Consider the following 24,382-nt stretch of genomic DNA (forward strand, 5'->3'; position numbering starts at 1 on the left):
GCATTCATGATACTCTAAAAACTTAAAAGGGGCCAGGCATGGTGGGGCATGCCTGTAATCCCAGTGGCTCAGGAAGCTGAGGCAGGAGGATCAAGAGTTCAAAGACAGCCTCAGCAACTTAGCAGGACCCAGTATCTAAATAGAATATAAAAAGGGCATGGCTCAGTTAAGGCCCCTGGGTTCAACAACCTCCCCCATACCAAAAACAGATAAATAAAACTTCCTCAATCTGTTAGAAGACATCTACCATAAACGTACAGCTAACACAATAATGCTTAATAATGTTAAGAGTGAACATTTTCCCTCTCACATCAGGAAAATGGCAGTGGTATCCACTTTCACCATTTCTATTCAACATTGTATTGATGATTATAGCAAGTGCAAGAGGGAATAAAAGGCAATTAAAATTGCAAAGTTTAGAAAGAAGTAAAACTGTCATCACTCACAGATGCCGTTGTCTTGTATACAGTCACCATCTATGAAGGGTCAACTTAAATGCACTGAATAGAAACTATACTTTGAATTTTTATCTTTTCCCAGACTAGTGATAGGGTATGATACTCTCTTGTGATGCTGGGCAGTGGCAGCCAGCCAGATACAGCTCCCAGTCACGTGCTTGATCATGACAATAAATAACCAGCATTCTACAGTCTACTGTGTTGCTAAGATATTATGTTTGAAAGATTATGTATGATCCTTCAGTCTTAGCCTTTGGGGTAGCTTGGATTACAGGCATGCACCATCAATTCTTTCGTAGGTTTTTGAAATTCAACTTCAAATTTTATTTGGTCTTTTCTATTTCAACTTATCTTTCTACGTAAAGGATTTTTTTCATGAAGAAAAGGAACAGATAGTAAATGTTTTAAGCTTTGCAGATTTTATGTCACAACTTAACTCCACTACTGTAATGCAAAAGTAGCCACAGATGATCAGTAAACACGTAACAAACATCAGGGCTGGGGCTGGGACTGGGGCAGGGGCTCAGAGCTAAAGCACTAGCCTCACACATGTGAGGCACTGAGTTTGATCCTCAACACCACATAAAAACAAAAACAAAAAAAATGAAAAGTAATAATAAAAAAGTAACAAATATTCAGTAAAACTCTATTTACAAAAACAGACAGGGGGATGTAGTTTGCCAACTTTTGTTCTAGATGATCTGCGGGCTTCAGGGAAAATGGGAAAAACAAAAATATACGTTCATATAATGAAAGGAAAGCATAGTTTTAATATCTCAGATATTTGACAATATGAAAGATGCCCATGCTGGTCTCTTTAAAGTTAACATAAAAAATTAGAATACTGGGCTGGGGATGTGGCTCAAGCGGTAGCGCGCTCGCCTGGCATGCGTGCGGCCCGGGTTCGATCCTCAGCACCACATACAAAAAAAGATGTTGTGTCCACCAAAAATTAAAAAATAAATATTAAAAAATTCTCTAAAAAAAATTAGAATACAATGAGCCATGTTTAATATCTGGTTGGGGGGGATTAAACCCAGAGGGGCTTAACCATTGAGCCACATCCCCAGCCCATTTTTTAAAATATTTTCTTTACAGACAGGTATCGCTGAATTGCTTAGGGAGGTCCTAACTTGCAGAGGCTGGTTTTGAACTTGCGATCGATCACCTTGCCTCAGACTCCCAAGTCAATGGGATTATAGGTATGTGCCACCAAGCCCAGCCTTAATTTTTTTAAACCAAAGGGATAGATAATGTTTAGATTTAAATATAAGCCTTAGAATATTAGCCTGATGTATCTTAATAATTGGAAGAAAAATGGAAAGACAAGTAAACATACTTTCAAGGATTTAAAATTACAAATATATAACCATTTTAAGAAAAACAAAATGTTTAGAGGGGTAGATTTCAGAATGTGAAATTAAAAAAAAATACACTATCCACAATCATGAAAAAGGTATACTATTTATTATTACTCTACATGAAAAGGTACTATGCTAAAAACAATAAAAGTAGTCAACACATAGTTGGTTTTAAAGTAATGACTTTATTAATAAATATACATCCATATGATGATGTAGATACAAATCATGAACACTACTCCATTCCCATACACATAATTGCACACGAGTAGCTCAAGTTCATGGACATAAAAACATACACAGTATCTATTCAGACTTTTTACAGCAGAGGACAGCGTGCTTATTATCAGGTAATTGGTAATTATTTTCTCCATAATTATGTGGGAAAGGAAATTATAAAAACTTAAAGAATCAAAGTGGTCTGATTACTTTAAATCACACACTGGATTTACTATAGCATTAAATTTCCCAAAAATCAAATACATTATATGTGAGGGGACAGATTTATGTACTTCAAAGAAGAGGGAAAACCAAAGAAAAGATTTAGATATATTCTAGAGTTTAAGAGTAAATATTTAAGCTATAATAAAAACAAAAACATAATAGCATGAAATTATTTTGTCCAAGGAAAAAAATATTTTGAACTATTGTGAACACTTTTATAAACACATTTATAAAGGGATCATAAAATTTCACTGCATATGGGAACAATGACAGAGTAGCAGTTATAATCAGTATCCCCTGAATTATTCTTTTAAAGCTTCACAGAATATAAAGAAGTTTATTATTTACTTTTTTTTTTTTTAGCTCATACACTGTGGTTACTCTTACACTGGACAAATTACCCTTAACCTAACGGATCCAGACTTCTTTTCTCTTGTTAACTCAAAGAAACTTTATTCTTATTTCATGAAAATATATGTAAATTTACAGTTTGATAGATGTTTCTTTAAAATGTAAATAAACAGAATTTTTATAGTCTAATTGAAACACTGATTTTAAAAATGTCCCCAAATATTGAAAATCAAACAAGATACTAATTTTCTTCCAATACATTGTGCCAATATTTTTAATATCCAGTGCAAAACCCCCACATAGTATCAAAATCATCCCATACTAAAGATTAGTTATGCAAGGTTTCATCTGTGAAAAAATGAAAATTTTATCTGTGTTAGCTTATTAATAACAATAGTAAATAAGACGTGTTAAAATGTTTTTTAAAGAAAAAAGTAAAGCAAACTTACTTGAAAAGCAGATCATTTTCTGACCAATAGTTTAACATAGAATAGTGAAACCTATTTTGTGAAGAATAGAATTACACAGTATAAAATTAGCAATTTACCTTTGAAGGAACAATCATACAGTGGGGGGAAAGGCCAGTTTTCCCCAACTGATTATATTAAAAGTATCGGCAACTGTTTAACATGCTATTTCAGTGTTTATCATGACAAGAGACAGTGTTACAAAAGATGCACGATGTAGTCTTTAGATTATATAGAAGTAAAAATATTTTATATTTTAAGACTTCATTCATGTTATCACTTATATGTCTTTCTCTTCAGCATGGCACCAGTGAACTGTTCACGAGGAGAAAAGTAAGTGGAATCAGGAGATGTTCTCCAGCATATAGATCTAATATTCCAGGTAACTGTTCACATGAACAGTAAACTTGGCTTTCTAAAAGATGTTATCCATTCACAACTGTAGCCATTTGTCCCCCTTTTTTCCTGGGACATAGCTCCTGATAATAAACACTATTATAAACATACCTCCTTTAGCTGATTTCACCATTTCAGAAACATGTATACAAAATTCATTATACAATAATACACCTGCTTTATCTTCTGACACACAGCACAGCACCACTGAGTAGATGTGCTGGGGTGAGAGGGAATGAATGTAGGAAAAGGCAGGGGATAAAAGGAAGAGCATGTTTAACAAAATCAGGGATGAAAAGAAACTGAAAGGGCAATGTCTAATGGACTTAACATGCAACCAAATCCTTGACAATGGTGTACATTAAAAAAACTGTCTTCAGGAACTAGCTTGAAAGTATTTCTAAGCAGCCACCGCTGAACATCATCTTGAGAAACAGCTAAGTGAAGAGAACTGGATAGATGAACACATAAATAAAGATGCAAGCATTTGTGTGTGTCAGAAGTTATACTGTTCTGAGTAAATTATTCAAAGTTTTATATTCTAAGCTTCTGCAAGAAGAAACTTTTGTAGCAATTTAGCTGCCAGAATGTTACAATTAATTATGTAGTCATCCAACATTGTTTGCTATGGTTTGTGCAAAGCTAATATTGTTGAGGTCACTGTCTTAGACGCCAGTGCACAAAGTCCCCACAAAAAATGCAACACCTCTTACTGTAAAGAGCAGCATAAAGTCCAGCTCATTGTGTCAGGCATCACTGGAACACCTGAAGGCTTGCTGCTTTTTTCCTGATAAAAAAGGTATGAAACATGACATCCATTTGCAATCAGTTTGCATTAACTGAGAGCAAGCCCAACCAACACATTATGTGCCCTTTTAAGTTTTTAATTATTTTAAGTTTCTGGGTCCTGCAAATCTACATTTTAATCTCAAAGGCATTTAAAATTGGAAGTACAAACATTGTATCTTTAAATTCAGTGGAATTTTTTCAAATCTGAAGTTTGCAAATTATTTTAGAACAAACTCATGATGAATAAAATGCATATTCATAAGGAACATTACTTTCAGAAAGAAGGGAGGGGAGATTTCCCTCTACCTCAATGGTACATTTTGCCCAACACTTTCTTCCTCTTTTCTACTTTGCTTTAAGCAAACATTATTTGGGGCAGGGGGGGAATCCTTTTGGAGAAAGTGGTCTCACTAGAGCCATAATAATATTTTTAATTAGACTAAGCAACAATTTTCTTTTACATGTTTCATGCATAGATGGATTTCTATATTTCTTAATATTTGGGTTCTGACAGTCCGGAAACTTCATTCTGTTAATACCATTTTACAGTCTACCACTCAAATTGTGCCCTTTGGTAAATATAAACCTGAAAACATAGTAAGTGCTATGCAATGGGACAACTTCTCAGGAAAACTAAGAAAATTCCGAAGAAATGAGCACTACTAATACATTTTTAAACATAATACTTTAAAATCCACCAAGTATATGAAAAGCAAAATATAGGGACTATAACTACATGCAGACCTTAAGAAAGTTTTTTTCTATTATATTAAAAATGCTATTCTCAGAATGCATTGTATTTCACCAAAAATGTAATGTGTAGTTTTTATAAAATAGTTTAAATTTTTTTGTAAATATGAATTGTTTGTAGTGTTTGGTATATATGCTCTTAGGCAATTAAAAATACATAACCTATCACTGCTAAGAGGCAAACACTAAAGAATTCTTTTAGGAATAATGGTTAAATCAATTAATGCCATGTAGATCAATAAATAAGCTGCTTAAACTCAGAACATTAAAAATAAGTTTTTAACATCTGAAATCTATGTAAATTCCAAAGCATACAAACAGCTGTGTACTCTCATGAAAATGTTACAAAAACTCACACAGCCATTACCTCAAGTAATCCTGAATTATTAGTTTGCTTTTTTTGCTCCACCAGTTAAAATACCTTATATACTATCTTTATTATATTGTAGGCTTACTTCACAAACTAATATAGGTATATAATGGTTTCAGTTGTTTAGCATATAAAGCATCTATTAGAATGGCCCAAAAGTAGTAATAAAACAGAAGACATAATCATAACCCTAAAAGAAAGACAAAAATGATTAGGTGTTATGCTTAAACCTATGTACAAATACGGTGCCACTGCTATGCCCTGAATGGATCTGTCAGCCAGCATATGGCAGCTTCTGAGCAAAAGCAGGGGGAAAAAATCCAACAGAAAAAGAAATTTAGAAAGTCCAGAATATAAAATTATATGACAAAATAAAACCATGAAGCTTTGGGATTATTCACAATCTCCTAAACGTGGCCCTCCTCTCCTGCCTCATTCATTCATTGGGTGGCTTGACTTCGCTGCTGGTTTCCTCTACCCCATGAACTGCTCTGCCATGCATCATTGGATAAGGAAAAGCAGCAGTGCCACAGCCATAACCAAGATCGGCAAGACGGGATAGAGCTTTAATGCTACCTGGAGGTCTCCCTGGGCTGACTTTGTATCCCGCAGCTTTAGTTGTACCCAAAGGTCTGCCTGGACTTGTCTTAAATCCAGCCGCTTTGGTAGTTCCCAGGGGTCTGCCTGTGCTGGTCCGGTATCCTGCTGATTTGGTGGTTCCTGAAGGCCGGCCACGCTTACCAGATCGGTTAAGATTTTTCTTTTTCTTTAGTTCATCTTTTATCTCTATGCTTCTGCCACTTGTAGGCTGCAAGTGTGTTTCATTTAAAGGGTCTTGCCTCTGACAAACCATTGGTTTGTGGCTGACAGTGTGGCTGTATTTGCTTTGCTGGGAGGAATATATGTCAAACTGATCAGCAGCTCTCATGGCATCTTCATTGAGGCAGGAAGGCTTGCCAGGCCCACAGAACGCTGGATTACTGCTGGCAACTGGATGCATCATTTTCTACCAAAAATAAGAGACAAATATGCATAAATACACATACACAAATACATATCTGACAGACAGCATTCAGTGGGAAAATAGTCTGTCTTCCAACAACTATGTAGACTACCTAAAATTAGGCCGACAGGCAGGACTCTAGACCACTTATAAACAAACACATAAGATTCAAAGATCCTTGTTTTTCTCAACTTAATCATGGGTAGGACAAATGTCATATAAGATAACTCAATTATAATACTAATTTAGTAATCATGATATCCACTGATTAGGAGCTAGTGTAAGCAGAAAACAAATGTTACATTTTGTAGGCTTTTTTCTTTTAGATTATTAAACCCCAAAAGAATAATAATGCCAAGAACTGTTCATTAATCTGATTCTTTTTTTTCACTTTGCTTTTTTTTTTTTTAATATTTATTATTTAGTAATCGGCGGGTACAGCATCTTTGTTTGTATGTGGTGCTGAGGATCGAACCCGGGCATGCCAGGCGAGCGCGCCACCGCTTGAGCCACATCCCCAGCCCCGCCTAACTTTCTTAGAATGGCTCCCTTTGGCCTTTTATTATATTCCTAACATGTATACTTCTAACCTGACCACAGTTTCCACAAGAGAGACTCCATCATTATTGTAATTTATTATTTATACAGAACCCTGAGTGTATGTTACACTTTACAAAGGACAGAATGTGCCAAGCAAAGAACATAATCTCTTGGCCCATGGTACATACTCCCTTCAAACATCTTCTAGCCAAACAGAAGGCAGTACCAACACAAAAGGGAAAATAAGGTTCCCATTAGGTAAAATGAGTGAACATTTTATATATGTTTATAATACACACACACACACACACACACAGATTTATACTACAAAAACATGGTTAACAACCATTAAAAAAAACAAAACAAAACAAAAAAAAAAAACCCTCCTATTTTGAAGACAAAATCATCAATGTGCAACACTGCTTTCTTCCTTGATGATAAGTGTTGTGAGGATCTTCTTTCCTTTCAGGAGCCCTGAATAGTTTAAAGTCTCTAACTATGAGGACATCCATGTGATTTCTTTATATTAAACATGTATTGGTCCTGGAGTTGTGGCTCAGTGGTAAAGCGCTTGCCTGGCATGTTTGAGACCCTGGGTTCAATCCTCAGCACTGCATATCTATCAATCAATCAATCAATCCATGGACAACATTTTTTTTTTTAAAGGAATGTATTAAGTCACATACAACGCATGTAATTCTAGTGACTCTGGAGGCTGAGGCAGAAGGATCACAAATTCAAAGCCAGCCCCAGCAACTTTTTTTTCATACACGACAACAGTGGAATGCTTTACAATCCTTATTACACATATAGAGCACAATTTTTCTATCTCTGTATATAAAGTATGTTCACGCCAATTTATGCCATTATACATGTACTTTTTTTGTTTGCATTATAATTCTTAATACACATATGTATCACAATTTTTCATATCTCTGTTGGGTTGGGGATGTGGCTCAAGTGGTAGCGCGCTGGCCTGGCATGCGTGAGGCCCTGGGTTTGATCCTCAGCACCACATAAAAATAAAATAAAGATATTGTGTCCAGCCCCAGCAACTTTTCAAGACGCTAAGCAACTTGGTAAGACCCTGTCTCAAAATAAAAAATATAAAGGACTGGGGATATGGCTCAGTAGTTAAGCACCCCTGGGTTCAATCCCAGGTACTATTTAAAAAAGAAGAAAAAAAGTATTAATACCACCCCATGACAAGCCAGCCATAAATAGCCATAGCCTTACAGACTGTGGTATTTCATTGCAACAGACAAGAAAGATAAGGATATGGATTCTAATTTGGATTTAGGAAAAAAGTCAAAATGTACATTAAGGTCCAGTCTCAAGTTGTTAAATGTTTGCCTGCACCCTTCATATGGGTATAACTGCATCAACACCTCAGTTATGAAAATAGTTACTACCAGAGGTCATAAACAGTGAGCCAAAACCACTATAAACTCATTTTTAAAATTTTATTGTAATGACAATGATGATTTGTAGTATACTAAATCCAGGGATGTTCTACCATTGAGCTACATCCTCAGCCCTTTTAATTTTTATTTTATTTACCTATTTATTTTATATTGGAGATTGAACCCAAAGGAACTTTATCACTGAGCTACATCTCCAGTCCTTTTTATATTATGAGACAAGGTCTCACTAAGTTGCACAGACTGGCTTTGAACTTGTGATCCTCCTACCTCAACCTCCTGAGTCACTGCCACTGATTTCACTGTAAACATAGTGTAGTTTATAAAGGCAAAAGGAATTGAGAATAAAATCAGAATTGAACTGTTGGATTACTAAATGCTTGCTGAGAATCAATAGATATAGAACTGTTGGACAACTGGCTTAACGTTTTAAGTATGAAGGAAAAATATTTAAAATGAGAAGCTACTTGTTATGGCAAGAGCTTTATAAGCCTGGGAATATAAAACAAGACTGGCCCAAACACAATCACTAAAAAGAATACTTTTTTCACTCACTTCCCAAAGATATAAGGAGAATTACTTATTAAATATCACATTACCAGCTCCAATTATAATATTAGGTAAGAAATGAGAGATCTTAAAAATAAGTTCCAAACATACATTTACCTAAAGTTAGTTTTTGAGCATTTGATATGTGCCAAGCAGTAAACTTGGCACTTTGCACATTATGTGATTTAATTCTCAGGACATGCTTATGAGAAACTTACATTACAGAAACAGGCAAAGACTTTAAATAACCTGCCAGGGTCACACATAGGGAAATGGTTTAGTCAAATAGGAATTTAGATGATCCGAATTCTGAACAAACAATTTACAGTACAGAAATCATATGTATTTGTATGCAGGTTTTTCAATAGCAACACTCATTTGAGTAAGAAAATTGTTGTGGGGTCTGTCCTGTGCACTGTAAGATGTTAAAAAGCATCCCTGGTCTACACCCACTAGATGTCAGTAGCAACACCTTCCTTTCTCCCCACTCCCCAAATTTGTGACAACCAAAAATTTCTCCAGATATTGTCAAATGTTCCCTGGAGGGCAAAATCATTCCCCACCACAAGAATCACTCAGCTATACTACAATGAAATCATAAGACTCAACTTAAAATATTCCTATTTTTTAATTCATCTCTTTAGCCACTTGCAGGACAAATATCCACAAACCTTTCTGTTGGTAACATATAAAAACAGATAGATTTCCCTTCCAAATGGGAAAAAAAGGACTACACACATTCCTCAACTTATACACTAATTGAGAAATAGATACAAGAATTAAATAGGAATCAAAATAACCGTTTTTTGCCCATAAAGTTAGACTAGAGATCATATGCAAATACAAGGAGAAACCCACAGACCTGTGAAAGGACTATCAGAAGAAAAGTAAACCCCTTTTCAACTTTATTATTTGAAAATTGGGCTTAGGGTATAGTTCAATGGCAGAGTGCTTGCACAGCATGGGTGAGGCCCTGGGTTTGATCTCCGGCTCTGTAAAAAAAATAAATAAATAAAGGAAATGAAAACAATTACCATCCCCCCCAAAACCAGAAATCATCCTGTTAGAAACTTTCCCTCTGGACCTTACTTCCTTTACCTCATTTTATCTTAATATATGACAACATTCACAATCTGCCAGCACTCAGGATATATAGTCTCAGCTTATATTATGTTAGGCTTTTAGAAGAAAAATGATGCCACATATCCTTTACTCAGATACCAAACTACACTGAGAAAAAAATAAGATAAAAACTCAGATGTACAAATAAAAAACAAAAAAAGCACACATTTCTGATTCCTTTAATCTTCTCCAGGAATTTATGTCTTCAGTTTGTATCGTGTTATTTTGCTTTTGACATAGATCACATTTATAGAGGGACAACTCCATGCAAGACAGTATTCTAAGTACTAGGACACAAAATGGACAGGAGTACAGCTGTATATTCCAATGGGTAACAATGACACACTGAATAAAGAATACTTCTGAAGTGTGAATTTTCTGTTTTTCTTTCCCTACTACTGGTCAAAAAATAAGTATCGGGCTGGGGATGTGGAACAAGCAGTAGCACGGCCGGGGTTCGATCCTCAGCACCACATACAAACAAAGATGTTGTGTCCGCCAATAACTAAAAAATAAATATTAAAATTCTCTCTCTCTCTCTCTCTCCCCCTCTCTCTTTAAAAAAAAAAAGTATTATATTCTGCTTATCCAATAACTAAGGAACAAGAAACTTAATGACAATTATTCCTGTAAATAGTTAACTAAAAAAGGAATTAGCTAAAATCAATCCAATTTTCAGACTTCAACCTTATTAAGACATGAATCAGCACTATCAGATCCTTGTGTGCAGAACATCGTATGTATTTATATGCAGGTATATATGCCTGTATGCAGCATCTGCATAATACATAAGCATTAACCTTGCATTTCATATTGCTCTCCCTTCTTCCACTCCAGGGACTGTCAGCTAACTATTCTTGATTCTTTCTTTGAAAGTATGCATGCACAATTCTGAAGAAAGTTGAGATTGACTACTACATTTTTAAAAAGTGTGGAGTGAATGGAAGCCACTGTGTTGACTTCTAAAGGTTAAAGAATATCTTTTAAAATGATTCACTGAAGGTAGGGGGGTCAACTAAGAGCTTCAATATATTTTGACCATGACTAAATTCGAATTTTTAAAGGATAAGCTAAAACTTGCTAAAACTTGATGTTCCTGACGATTTTTACTGTGTATTTTTAACTCTCCAACTCTTTTCAGTGAGCTGTTTTTTTGTAAAAGAATTCTTTTCCCTTATCTTGAACGTGGCAGTTATTACTGCCAACATAAAGAACTGTAACTATTTTTAGTAATTTCAAAGGCATTCATGGGCTTTCTAAAGATGAAGAAACCTTTCCTTTCAAGAAACCCAAGTTCTGCTCTACTCCAAAAATAACATCACAATTCTCAGACATATACACTTAAGAACATTTGGCTAATAATTACATATCACCACATACGATTTTATAAATCTAAATAAAGTGTTCGTTTGTGCCCCATCTCAATCACTCTGAAAGTCCATCCAACAAAAGCCAGTTGCTACATACCCTGCTCTACCATGGAAAGTTTTGATACCGGGACAGAACATAAATAACGGCCTCCTTTGTCTTCTTTCCACTCCCTTTGCCCTCAGGCGCATTTTCCCCAGTGCCAGAATCCATAAGGCGTTCGAAAATGTATCACCAGTTGTGTGTCCAAAAGCGATTATTAATGTATTTGCAATAACAAGTTTGCAGAAGATAGGCGCCCACAGTAAAGAGAAGGCTGTGTACCCTCCCAACATCAAAATTCGTAATCTGCTGTCTGTCCACTCTTGAGTTCTGCAAGCGTCGAAGTCCCCAGGCCACTTCGTCTAGATGCCAATCTCGAAGCCAACAGGCTCTTATTTAAAAAGGCGGAGGGAGGACTGCGGTTTTTGACCTCTCAAAGAAAAGAAAGGGTGAGCCCTCCCCCGCCCCGCCGCAGGAATTTCTCCCGTGATGGCTCCACACCGGGAAGGCAGGCTACGTCCGCGTCCTGCGCTCTCTCTGGGTCAGGCCAAAGCCCCTGGCAGGCGCGGGTCGCAGCGCTCCCCTCACTAGCTACCAGGCGCGGTCCTCGCGTTCCCCGCGGGCGCCGCAGCCCCGCCGCCGCTCCCCCAGCTGGAGAAGCCGCGCGCCCACCTACCTCGGCCACTCGAAGCCCGGCCCCTCAGCGAGTCCAGGGGCTGCCCATCGGCTGAGAACCTCACACTGGCGTCGCTTTCTCCCCAGCCGCCGACTCTGCACGGGGCAGGGAAGGATTCAGAGGGACAGGCACTGATGTTGGTGGCGGCAGCGGCGAGGCAAAAGCGGCGCCCAGCTCCCGCCGCGGGCACCGCGCACCGAGCGGCCCCGGACCCAGGAGGAAGAGGCCGCCACAGCCCCGTACTGCGAGAGGCGGCGTGCGCGAGCTCGGGAGGACCGCGCACGCACACGCACGCACACACGCATCGCGAGACCCAGTCTCCCGCCGACGACTAGCACACGCGAGCTTAGGGAGGGATCCCAAGAGGCCAGGCTGCGCTTGCGCGATGTGGACCAGGCCAGTCCAGCGGTCTGAGCTGGGGTTTTCCTGTGAGCGGTCGCTGGATAGGAGGGTCCAGCTAGAAGGGATTGATTCTTTTGGATTGATTCTCATCCCAGTTCTGTGATGTCGGAACATCCACCCACCTCATTTCTACAATTTAGGATTAATAAATGATTATCAGGATTTGAACCCAACAGTTTCGTTCCAGGGACAGCTTTTTTAATGGCTGTTTGTGAAAAGGGTTTGTTAATGCCTCGTTGTGCTGTAGGCTTCCCACACCAGGTTAAGGGACTTGGTCTGTACTGGTTTCTTAACGGATGGGTAGGGGGAAATCTCCATCTGCAAACAAAATGGGAATATTCATATACTAGGTGTTGGGAACCTCAGACCTAGGGTCATGTGATAAAGTTGAAAGACACCCCATTTTTTGAAAGAACCCCGTTTCCCTGTCCAAGGAGAATCACACAAAACACTGGCTGCAAAAGCAAGAGGTTTAGGTTTATTGGGACACAGGCGCCTGCGGGTGCCCAGCAGAACCTCAGCCGGAGCTGGCACACCGGGCTTGGGGATACAGAGATTTTTATAGGGTTTGGGACAGGTTTCGCGTGCGGGGAAGCAACAGGTTTCTTATTGGTTTGTTTAAATCTAGCATATAGGCCACCTAGGGGGTACAGGTCTGCATTCCAAAAACCACAGGTCTGCATTCTATTCTTTCTGTTCCTGTTTATTCATTCATGCCTCAGGATGTGGGTGCTCTGTCCTTTCTCAACCGGTTATATGGAAAGCACATCCGGCGCCTGAGCCTGTTTATGACAAGCCCGGTATCTTGATTTCATATCTTGGCCTTAGGTAACTGGACTAACTGGGCTAGGGTCTTTCAAAGTCTCATCATATTTTAAGTTTTTACATCTATATCTCTTTAGAATTGCCATATTCTTCATTCCACCATCAAGCAAGAAGTGATGGGACAAGCAGTAGTTGATTACAAACTCCTTTTGAAGCCAGATTTAAAGTTAGGTAGTCAGTGTAGTTAGGTAAATCAGGTCTAATATTGAGTGAGATCTAAAATGGAGGCCATGCTGAGAGAATGATTCCGGGAAACGCAGGACAACTCACGGAATGTTAATGAAGTCCCGGAAAAGCCCCTAGGCCCAAAGGAACCCAGGAAACAGCCCCCAACAGTTTTGGAGATAGCCCATCCCAAAGAAGTGATAATGAAGTCCTTCCTGCCCAGATTACTTCTTTGGCCCACCGGTGTCCCACCCCTCTGGCCTTCCAACCTACATTCCATCACTGAAAGAACTATAAAAAGGGGAGATAACCACACTTCCACGGATTCCACCTCTTGGGTCCCCTTCTTCCTCCGGGAGAAGTCTTTTCTGCTGTCCTTTAATAAACTTCTAATTTCTACTCTGACCTTGCCTAGGCGTGCTTCTCTGGTGTTATTCTTCAACATTGGGGAAGCAAGGACTGGTCACCGGCCAACAGCGGTAACACTTTGATGCAGTAAACCATGTGGCCAGGCACACTAGTAATCTCAGCTACTAAGGCTGAGGCAAGAGGATGGTGAGTTCGAAGCCAGATTGGGCAACCTGCGGGGGAGTGGGTACATGTCTGTAATGTCAGTGGATCAGGAGGTTGAGCATGAAGATTGCCAGTTCAAAGCCAGCCTCAGCAAAGGTGAACGCTAAGCAACTCAGTGAGACCGGTCTCTAAATAAATACAAAATAGGGCTGGGGATGTGACTGAGTGGTTGAGTGCTCCTGAGTGCAATCCCCTGGGTACCATAAATAAATAAATAGACCAGATCTCAATGGTAGCGCACTTACCTAGCATGTGTGAAGCCCTGTGATCAATTGCCAGTACCCCACCACCATCACCACCACCAAAAAAAGATGTCTGGTGTATCAGTTACTGAAGGATATGGAAAATAAGTCTAACTCCTTTGATGTATAAGCCGTGTGGCCAGGCACACTAGTAATTTTTCCCAAGCTTCTGTTATTTAAAATACCAGGCGGCAGCCAAAGCTGAGGAACACAAAAGGAACTTGCACTTGATTGGCATCTGACCCCAATACAATGAACCCCAGGAATTGCCTTCTTGGACCACCCTAAATGAAACCTGTATAACCCAGACCCTTGCTTCAGCCCTACCCCATTTTCTGCCCCAGAGTGCGCAGTGCTGGTTTCCACCAACTGACTCTGTATAAAAAAAAGCTTGCTGATCCAAAGTTTGCTTTGCCGTCTCCATCAAGTGTGTGCATCATTTGTCCTAACAGTCACCACATATAAAACCCACTTAGCAGAGTGATTAACTTCCTCAGTTTCCTCCTATAAATTTATAGATGTCAGAAAGGAGAGGGTCTAGAATTAGTGGAGATAATGAGGGAAAAACCACTTTATTAAGCAGTAGGGATTGGGTAAGGAGATGGCTTGTCTTCCCTGGCAGTGAAGGCTATCTGAGGAGTCAAGGGAGCATTGAGCTCTGCCACAAGCGCAGAGCGCTGCCAGGTGCTGTTCTTAACCTGGGAATGAAAGGAGCAACAACTTTTCTGAGTGAAAGCACAAGAGGGAAGTCAAACACAAAACAATCAAACCATTCATTCATATGGTCTATTGCCTACATGCTGAGCGCCAATAAAAACTTTGGAAACCAAGACTCAGGTGCAAGTCCCCTGTTGGGAAAGTAGAACTTTCTGGGAAGCAGGGTTTCATAACATGATTCTAAACATTTTAATCATTCCTATAAAATATTAGAAACCAGAACTGATTATGCTTTGTATTGATTATATAAAAAGGAAAATATCAACACAGGAAATAGTAAAATATGTATACAAATTTGGGGGTGTATTAAGTAACCTACCAAAAAAAGTTTTCTCTTAGCAAGGCTTTTTACTCTTTTAGAATATTGTAAGAATACATCATAGCACCCCAAGAAATACATCATAACTATTTCAGGTTGTAACAATGGTCCACTTCATCTTTGGAATATAAACTCTGAAAATATGCTCTGAGGCTTAGTTTTAAAAGACAAGTGCTTTTCCTCTCCCTCTCCCTAACCTGGGGGCGGGGAACAAGATTACCTTGAGTTACCTGTGCTCCACAGGAAGCAGATGTCTGCCAGAGGATCTGGGAAGAGAATGTCTCCCAAATTAACAAGTGAATTCTAACACGCCATTAGGGCTCCCTAGGACCCCCTACCAGAGCACACCTGAAAAGTACCCTTTGAATAGCTCCTTTAAAAGTCCTCAGTTTTCCCTGATGAGCAGAATCACAGCCTCTAGAACAGGAGTCCCCTGTGTTTCTCTTTTGCTAGCAAAGCAATAAAACTTCTTTTTCCTTTTTCTCAAAACCATGTCCTTGTTATTGAATTGGCATGGGGACAAGTGAAGCCAGATTTAAAAATAGGTAGTTAGTGTAGTTAGGTAAATTGGGTCTAACATTGAGTAAGATAAAGAAAATGGAAACCATTATCGAGAATGGAGTCCAGGAAACCAGAACAGCAGCCGGGAAAATTGAAAAATTAATGTCCCCAAGGCCCAGAACCCACCCTAAAGAACTGTTAATGAAGTAGCTCCCAGCAAACAGGGAGGTACTAATCAAACCACCCTCCCCCGGCCCCATCAGTCCACTTCTCTCCCACCTTTTGGCATTCCCACATGGGAGGACTAAAAGAAGACCTCAGATATAACAAAGGGAAGACCTCCCCCTTCTACAGATTCCACTTTTTTTTTTTTTTTTTTTTTTTTGTGCTGGTGATTGAACCCAGGGCCTTGTACATGCATGGCAAACACTCTACCAACTGAGCTATATCCCCAGCCCTCAGATTCCACCTTTCGAGGGTCTCCTTCTTCCTCCAGGAGGAAATCTTTTCTGCTATCCTTTAACAAAGCCTTCCACTTTCCACTCTACACTTGCCTCTGCGTGCTTCTCTGGTGTTATACTTCAGCATTTGGGGAAGCAAGGACTCCTCACCAGTAAACAGCGGTATAGTGCTTGGCTAGCACTCTAGCATGTTCAAGGACCTAGGTTTGATCCTCAGCACCACATATAAATAAATAAAATAAGATATTGTGTTCAACTGCTTCTAAAAAATAAATATTAAATAAATAAATAAATAAAATGGCATTTGTGCGCAAAAACACTTAAGAAACAGAAACTTTCATACTAATGATGTCAGGTGATTTGCATACCAAATGTCGGGGTAGCCAGAATAACAGGAAGCCAAACATTCCTGGACCTGAATTCCTTTCTGCCGTTTGCTTCCTATGGTACCTGGGGCAAGTCACTGCTCTTCCACATAATGTGTGAAATAAAGACAATATCCTCATTGTAGGGCTGTAAAATTGAATAATAATTCTATTTAAAGTAACCATCAGTATTTGGAGGTCCATTATACTATTCTATTTCCAAATATTTAAATTTTTCCATAAAAGATCTTAAGCTCATACAATTTTTTGTTATATTTTTAAAAATAATCAAATATATACAAAAAAAAAGAAAAAAAAAAGAAAAAAAAATAATCAAATATTGATGGTCCAAGAAAGTCTTGAATAAAAATAAAGTACTCATCAATCACATTTCTCATCTGCAGACTTGAGTGGAATAGCTGAGGAAGACTTGCAGATTTGAGTTTTGAGTTGGGATTTCAAGGTGCCTGACCTGGGTTGGTAGAGTAGAAAGTGAGGCATTCACAGGAGAAATAGTAAGTACATTTACACTGAACAGACATTTCTTCCTGGGTAGCTGAGCCAGGAAAAGTCATAAAACAAGGTTTGCCAGTCATTTGGTAAATCTCACCTGTGGGTAATTTATCAAGGAAGGAAAAACTCATTCCAAACCTTTTGACATACCTGCTCATTTATGCTATATATATGCTATATATATCTATTTTACAGATTCAGTGGAGCAGATGAGTGTTAAAACTACACAAAATAGCACTTCAGCAAAATCTATGAACTATCTTCACAATAGTCATTATAATAGACAACTTTTTTTGGGGGGGTTGGAGAGGTACTTGGGTTTGAACTCAGGAGCACCCAACCACTGAGGCACATCCCCAGCCCTATTTTGTATTTTATTTAGAGAAAACAGGGTCTCAATGAGTTGTTTAGCACCTTGCTTTTGCTGAGGCTGACTTTGAATTAGAGATCCTCCTGCCTCAGCCTCCCAAGCCTCTAGGATTACAGGTGTGAACCACTGTGCCCCACAACAACTTTAACTTTTTATGTAGGAATCTATCATCTTTTGAGGCAATTGCTCACAAGTCAACTCTAATTTGTAGAAGTTTGACTCAGATCAGAGCAGTCAGCTATTAGTGTCTAACCATGTCCTAATTTTATTCACCCGAGTTGCCCAAAATCAAATGATGCTACTTACCTGTGTGATAAAGTGCTCATTTAGGGCATCCAAGACCCTCAAATGAGAACAGACCTCTGGAATACTTTTATTGGATGCCATAATACAACTAATCTCTGCTGTTTAGCTCCATGTACTTTGTTAGCCACTCTTCTCTCGAAATCAGATATGGCCATGTGACATGCACTGGTCAAAGAAATGACAAGTGTGAGACCCTCCAAGACTCTTCTCGGCCATTAAGACTGTGATATTCCAGATGTTAAAGCAGCTGTCATCCTGGATCACGGAATTAAAAAAAAAAAAAAAAAAAAAACCCACAGTAAAGCTTTCCTTCTAACACAGAAAGAGAATTTAGTACAAATAATAACTTGTTTTTTAACATCAGAGAACTAGGGATGTTACTATAGCATAATCTGGCATATCGTGGCAAATACAAATGCTGTTATTTCTACCCTTGGTGAAAAGTTAGGGGAGAATTGTTCTGTTTTGTTGTTATTTTTGTGGTGCTGGAGATTGAATCTCTACCATCAAGCACCAGTTATTTTTACTTTTTAGAGAAAGGGTCTTACTAAGTTACCCAGGCTGGCAATCCTCCTACTTCAGTCTCCAGAGTAGCTGGGATTAGAAGAGCATATTTTCCTTTTCTTTCCTTTTTATTTATTTATTTTTTGCCTGATGCTTTTAGGAATGTTTATCTATCAATGTGATTTACTGTGGCAGTGTTGAGTCACAGGGTATCAGTTCCAAATCCTGAGGTCCTGGAGACTGAGATAAGCTACATGGGGAGCTGAGCATGTCTATTTGACGAGCTCCAATAAAAACTCTAGACACCAAAGCTTAAATGACCTTCCCTGGTTGGGAAGGTAGGATTTTCTGGTAGGCTGGCATATTGGCACAGAGAGTTACCAAAAACAGTTAACACTGACCAGGACTTGAAAGGGAGAGTATAACTAGAAGGTCTGCAGTGGGAAATTTTGGACTCTGCCCTGTGGGCCTTTCTTCTAGCTTCTTTTAATCTGTATCCTTTCACTGTAACAAAACCATGGTGGAACACCTTTCAGTGAGTTTTGTTCTACTAAACTGAACCAAAAGATATGTCTCGGGGAGTCCTGAATTGGGATTGGTGTCAGAAGGAAGAGGAGATTTAATAGGCTGCTGTGCTCCCCGTAACTTCAAAGGAAGTGCGAGAACCTGTAAGTAGCACTGGCAGTGGATTTTAAGAGGCAGTCTAAAATGTCCAGTTTTAGGTTTTCCTTATCATACTTTTTTCCTTTGTGAGATTCTTTAGTTTCAGAAAAGTTCGCTACAGTTCAATAACACTTTGCTATTATTATATCTCACCGGGAAAAAGGAACAATGGAAGACCACATAGATATTTTGGAAGTGGAAAAAGTAGTTAGCTAGTCTTTTCTATACCTATAATTTAATATTGTTCAAACCCCCCAAAAGGTGACTGGTAAGGATACTGTTCAAAATTCACATTCTAGTTTTCAGGATCCCTGAGCAGCATCTAAAGAACACTCTAAGGTACATAGATCTAAAGCTTAGATCCCTTAGCCAGAGCAAATGTCTTTAGTGTTTTTATAGGGTTATGCCTCTTACTAAAAAAAAAAAAAAAAAAATCAGTAGTGACTTGTGACTCTGGTAAATTCTGGAACATCGATACAAGGATTTGGACAGCTTAATGTGTTAAAACTGTACAAGCGTATTGACAAGCTATACCATGCTTTCCAATTTATGTATGTATGTATGTATGTATGGGTCTTGCCACATTACCCAGTCTGCCCTTGAATTCCGGGGCTTAAGTAATCCTCTCACTTCAGCTGTTCCAAGTAGCTGGGACCATGGGCAGGCTCCAGTACACCCAGCTTCCCTGGTTAAGACATGGTGGAAGACTTGGTAAGGGAATGCCAACTGAATGTTCCTTCAGAGTATGAAGAAGGAAGGAAAGGTAAAATTTAAGTAGAATGTTGCTAAGATAACACACTTACCTATTCTTAAGGTTAATTTACTAAACTTTACTACTTTATATCAACATCTTCTTAACATCATTAACAATATAATAACATTAACAACATCTGCTTTCCTGTCCCTTAGGCAGCAGAATATAAGTAATAAAAACAGTATTGTCATATTTTAATGATAATTCTGCTTGATGAGTAGGCCAAAATGCATGCAGTGCATTTTACTTCCTATACAATATTCACTGAATTGGACAGGCAGGCTTTAAGTGAACATATAGATTTAAAACTGAGATGTGGTACTTACTAGTTGAGTGACTATAGGCAAGTTACTTAGTCCATTCAACAATTATTAATTAAATGCAAGATACAGAAAGATGCAGGACACCCAAGATCTTTTTTTTTTTTTTAAAGAGAGAGAGAGAGAGAGAGAGAGAGAGAGAGAGAGAGAGAGAGAATTTTTAGTATTTATTTTTTAGTTCTCGGCGGACACAACATCTTTGTTTGTATGTGGTGCTGAGGATCGAACCCGGGCTGCACGCATGCCAGGCGAGCCCGCTACCGCTTGAGCCACATCCCCAGCCCACCCAAGATCTTTAAACTTTTAAAGTTTATTCTATTGAGGGGGAAAATAACAACAACAGAATACAGTGTTCAATATAATGAAAACATTGGGTCCACTTTTTTTTTTTTTGCGGGAGTTGGGTGGGGGTACTGAGTTCAGTACTAGGGACTAAACCCAGGGACACTCTACCACTCAACCACATCAGCAGCCCTATTTTGCATTTTATTTAGAAACAGGGTCTCACTGAGTTGCTTAGCGCCTCACCTCTGCTGACAGGGCTGGCTTTGAATTCACGCTCCCCTTGCCTCAGCCTACCAAGCCACTAGGATTACAGGCAGATTACAGGCGTGATCAGTTTTTTGATAATTATCTCAGGATGGTTCTAATGAAGTGCCAAGGTACATACAAAACAGATATAATGTACTAGTGTCTAATGTAGAGGATTTTTCAAGACCATAGCCATTTATCAGTGCTTATTTGCAACAAAAGCATACTTTTTAATGTAGCACTCTTCATTTACCTCCCAACATTTTTTTCCCCATAACTTACACACTTTGAATTCAATCCAACATTTTTTATTGCTTCTCCAATAGGTGACTAGCCTGACCCAAGATAGGCCAGATCACAGAGTCAAATCAGTCTTTCTTTTTTTTTTTTTTTTTGCGGGGTGTGTGTGTGTATGTGTCTCCAGTACTAGGGATCAAACTCAAGGATTTGCCCATGTTAGGCAAGGTGTCTCTACCACTGAGCTATATCCACAGCCCCAAAACAGGTTTTAATAAAACCTTAGAATGACAAATAGTGATTGTGTTAATGCAAAAACAAAACCATAAAAGAAATATTTGTCCAAATCTGGGAGTTGCCTGCCTCTAAACACCTTTCAATTGAGACTGAAAGTATTTTGGTAAGGGTGGGTACTAAGGATTGAACTCAAGGGCATTCAACCACTGAGCCACATCCCAGCCCTATTTTGTATTTAGAAACAGGGTCCCACTGAGTTCTTAGCACCTTGATTTTGCTGAGGCTGGCTTTGAATTTCTGATCCTCCTGCCTCAGCCTTCTGAGCCGCTGGGATTATATAGGTCAAGTGTTCTTAAATACTTCCTTGAACTGATTTATAAACATAGGAAATAAAGAATCTCATTATCTAGATTTTTATACATAGCAACTGGCTGTAGAGAGCTGTATTAGCAATAAAGGAAAAGTGTTTTAGTCTAGTCAGGCTGCCGTAAAAAAAATTACACAGACTGGATGGTTTACAAAAAAGAACTTTATTTCTCACTGTTCTGGAGGCTGGGAAGAGCAAGATTGGAGTGTCCAAGTACCCCCCAATATATGAACATTCATAATTTTGGATATGAAATGTTATATCCAAAGTGTAACAGTATATACAACAACTTATTAAAAACTTACAAAAAAAAGGGTGAGATCTAAAATTAAAAACAGAAGCTTCCATATTTTCTTCCTGTTTCTCAATGGGTTACTGTGTATATGCCCCATGCTGGAGATCACTGCTTTAGATGACAGGCCATCAGAATCCAAGAGCAGCCAGGCACACTGGCATTTGTCTATAATCCCAGTGTTTGAGGCCAGCCTCAGCAACTTAGTGAGCTCTAAGCAATATTTAGCAAACCCCTGTCTAAAAATAAAAAAATAAAAAGCAATGGGGATGTAGCTCAGTGGTAAAGAACCTTTGGGTTTAATCCTCAGCATATGCACACAAACTCAAACCAAATCAAATCCAAGAGCAAAAGAAAGGGAAAGCTGTCATATCAGTCATTATATTAGCAAAAGTTATAGAACCATGTTTGCTCTCTTTGAAGCTCCTAGGCCATCCATCTGCAACCAAGTTTTCCAAAACAAAACCTATGACAGAGACTTGGGATCTGGGTCAGTCTGGGGGATGGGAAGACTCACTCATGAAAAGTCCACACTTACACTCTCAAAAGACACATTTGAGACAAAAACAGAGAGGGAGAGAAAAAAGATGCTGCTTTCAGGGATCCTTAGGCTGGCTGAAGAGTATCTGAGCACTTCTTGGCAATTCAGGGATAAATTTCAAAGACAGTTTAATAGCTAAAGCTGTACTTTCTAGTGCCTGGAGTTGGTAGGTTGCTAAAAATCTGTTACCAAGTTCAAAGAAAATGTTTTCTGTGGAAAAAGCATGTTTTGTACTGAACGCTCACATTTCCTTTATTATATGCAAGATTATAAAAAGAATAATTTTCAAAACAGGCTACTAGGTATTTCCTTACATACATTATTCAAAACATTTTAAATTCTAAAATTAGTATTATTAGGATTCCTATCCTAATAATATATGAGTGACTCTGAGTTCCAATACTCCAAAGGGGTGTGCACTACCACATCCAGCTAAACTTCTTTTTTATTTTTTGGTACTGGAAATTGAACTCAGGAGTACTCAACCACTGAGCCATATCCCCAGCCCTATTTTGTGTTTTATTCAGAGACAGCATCTCACTTTTGTTAAGGCTGGTTTGAATTCAAGATCCTCCTGCCTCAGCCTCCCGAGCCACTGCAATTACAGGTGTGCACCACCATGCCTGTCCCAGCTAAACTTCTTTTTACTAAATTCTTATTTCTCCTACCCAACTTGGCAGGGTTAGTGCAATTAGAATTTCTTCTCGAAGGTTTGAGTTTCAAAATCATGAACTCCTATAAACTGATGCCAGAAACAAGAAAAATAATCAAAAGTAAATTCTTCTCTAGGCATGTGATTTGACAGTATTTAGTCACTGATACTGTGGGGATTTTATAAAGAATGTCTGTTAAAATTTTTTCTTCACAATCCTACTGGAACTCCTGCCTGAGGCAAATTATAAATAGACGGAACCTGGGCCGCACGCATGCCAGGCGAGCGTACTACCGCTTGAGCCACATCCCCAGCCCCAACAAAAAAACTTTCAAGTATCATAAATGCCAACATATCAGGAACTCTTTACCTAGTGAGGGAAATTTAGCCACTTTCAGCTCCACAGAGCTGCCTAGGAGTTGAACAGATATTTCATTAAGCAGGTGTTTAAGAATACGATATTATACTAAAATTAAATGTCCCATCACAGTAAGATCTTTTGTTTTTGGTGCTGGGAACTGAAACTAAGTGTGCTATACCAATGAGCTTTACCAACCTTTTTAATTTTTTGAAACAGAGTCTTGCTAAGATGCTGAGGTCGGCCTTGAACTTGTGATCCTCTTCCCTCAGCATCCTGAGTTGCTGGGATTATAGGTATGGGTCATTGTGCCTGGCAAGGTTTCTGATGGTTATAATCATACTAAATAAAAAGTTAAACACTCACCTACGTTAGTCAACTTTATGTTGCTGAGACCAAAATACCTGACAGAACAACTTAGAGGAGGAAAAGATTTATCTTGGCTCACAGTTACAGAGGATTCAGTTTGCTGCTGGCTCTATTGGCTGAGGTGAGAAAGAACATCACAGTGACAGCAGCCTAAGAATGTGGTGGTGGAAGTCATCAGCTCATGGCCAAGGGCATGCCCCCAGTGACCTACTTCCTCTAGCTACACCAGCAATCACTCAGTAGTCTGTTTGAATTATTAACACATCAAATGAGTTAATTCTCTGATAAGGTTAGAATCCCCATGATCCAATCAATTCCTAAAAAGCTCCTCCCTCTGGAGGTTGCTGCATTGCTTCTAACACGAGTTTATAGGGAACATTCCAGATTCAAATGATAACACTCCCTTAACCCTCAACACACATTCATTCATCCTCTCTCTATTATATGCACGCAAGCATTACCCCCCACTTTTTTGTACCGCTGGGGATTGAACATAGGTGCACCCCACCTCCCTTTTAATTTTGTGACACTGTCTCCCTAAATTGCCTTAAACTTGCAACGTGATCCTCCTGCCTCAATCTCCCAAACAGCTGGGATTGCATTCATACACCACCCTGCTATACACCCTCTTTTCAAAAATAAATGTTACTTTTTCACATCAGAAAATTTCCACATTTTTTTTTTAATCTTA

The 24,382-nt window shown here is 38.9% G+C and overlaps 1 protein-coding gene across 2 annotated transcripts; it reads right to left on the reverse strand.

The window, feature by feature from the left end:
* Nucleotides 1–2,029: 2,029 nt before the first annotated feature.
* Nucleotides 2,030–12,377, reverse strand: C1H5orf24 (chromosome 1 C5orf24 homolog). 2 transcript variants are annotated; one of them, XM_026398188.2, is made up of 3 exons: nucleotides 12,108–12,377; nucleotides 5,963–6,392; nucleotides 2,030–4,264 (listed from the first exon to the last, which is right to left on the reverse strand). In XM_026398188.2, the coding sequence occupies exons 2-3, from the start codon at nucleotides 6,387–6,389 to the stop codon at nucleotides 4,224–4,226; spliced, it is 468 nt and encodes a 155-aa protein (XP_026253973.1). In that variant the 5' UTR covers nucleotides 6,390–6,392; nucleotides 12,108–12,377; the 3' UTR covers nucleotides 2,030–4,223. The 2 variants fall into 2 exon arrangements, with proteins under 2 accessions (XP_026253973.1, XP_026253972.1); XM_026398187.2 differs by having other exon boundaries at nucleotides 2,030–6,392.
* Between the last annotated feature and the right edge of the window lie 12,005 nt (nucleotides 12,378–24,382).

The sequence above is a fragment of the Urocitellus parryii genome, chromosome 1 (assembly GCF_045843805.1).
Source record: "Urocitellus parryii isolate mUroPar1 chromosome 1, mUroPar1.hap1, whole genome shotgun sequence".
NCBI classification, from domain to species: domain Eukaryota; kingdom Metazoa; phylum Chordata; class Mammalia; order Rodentia; family Sciuridae; genus Urocitellus; species Urocitellus parryii.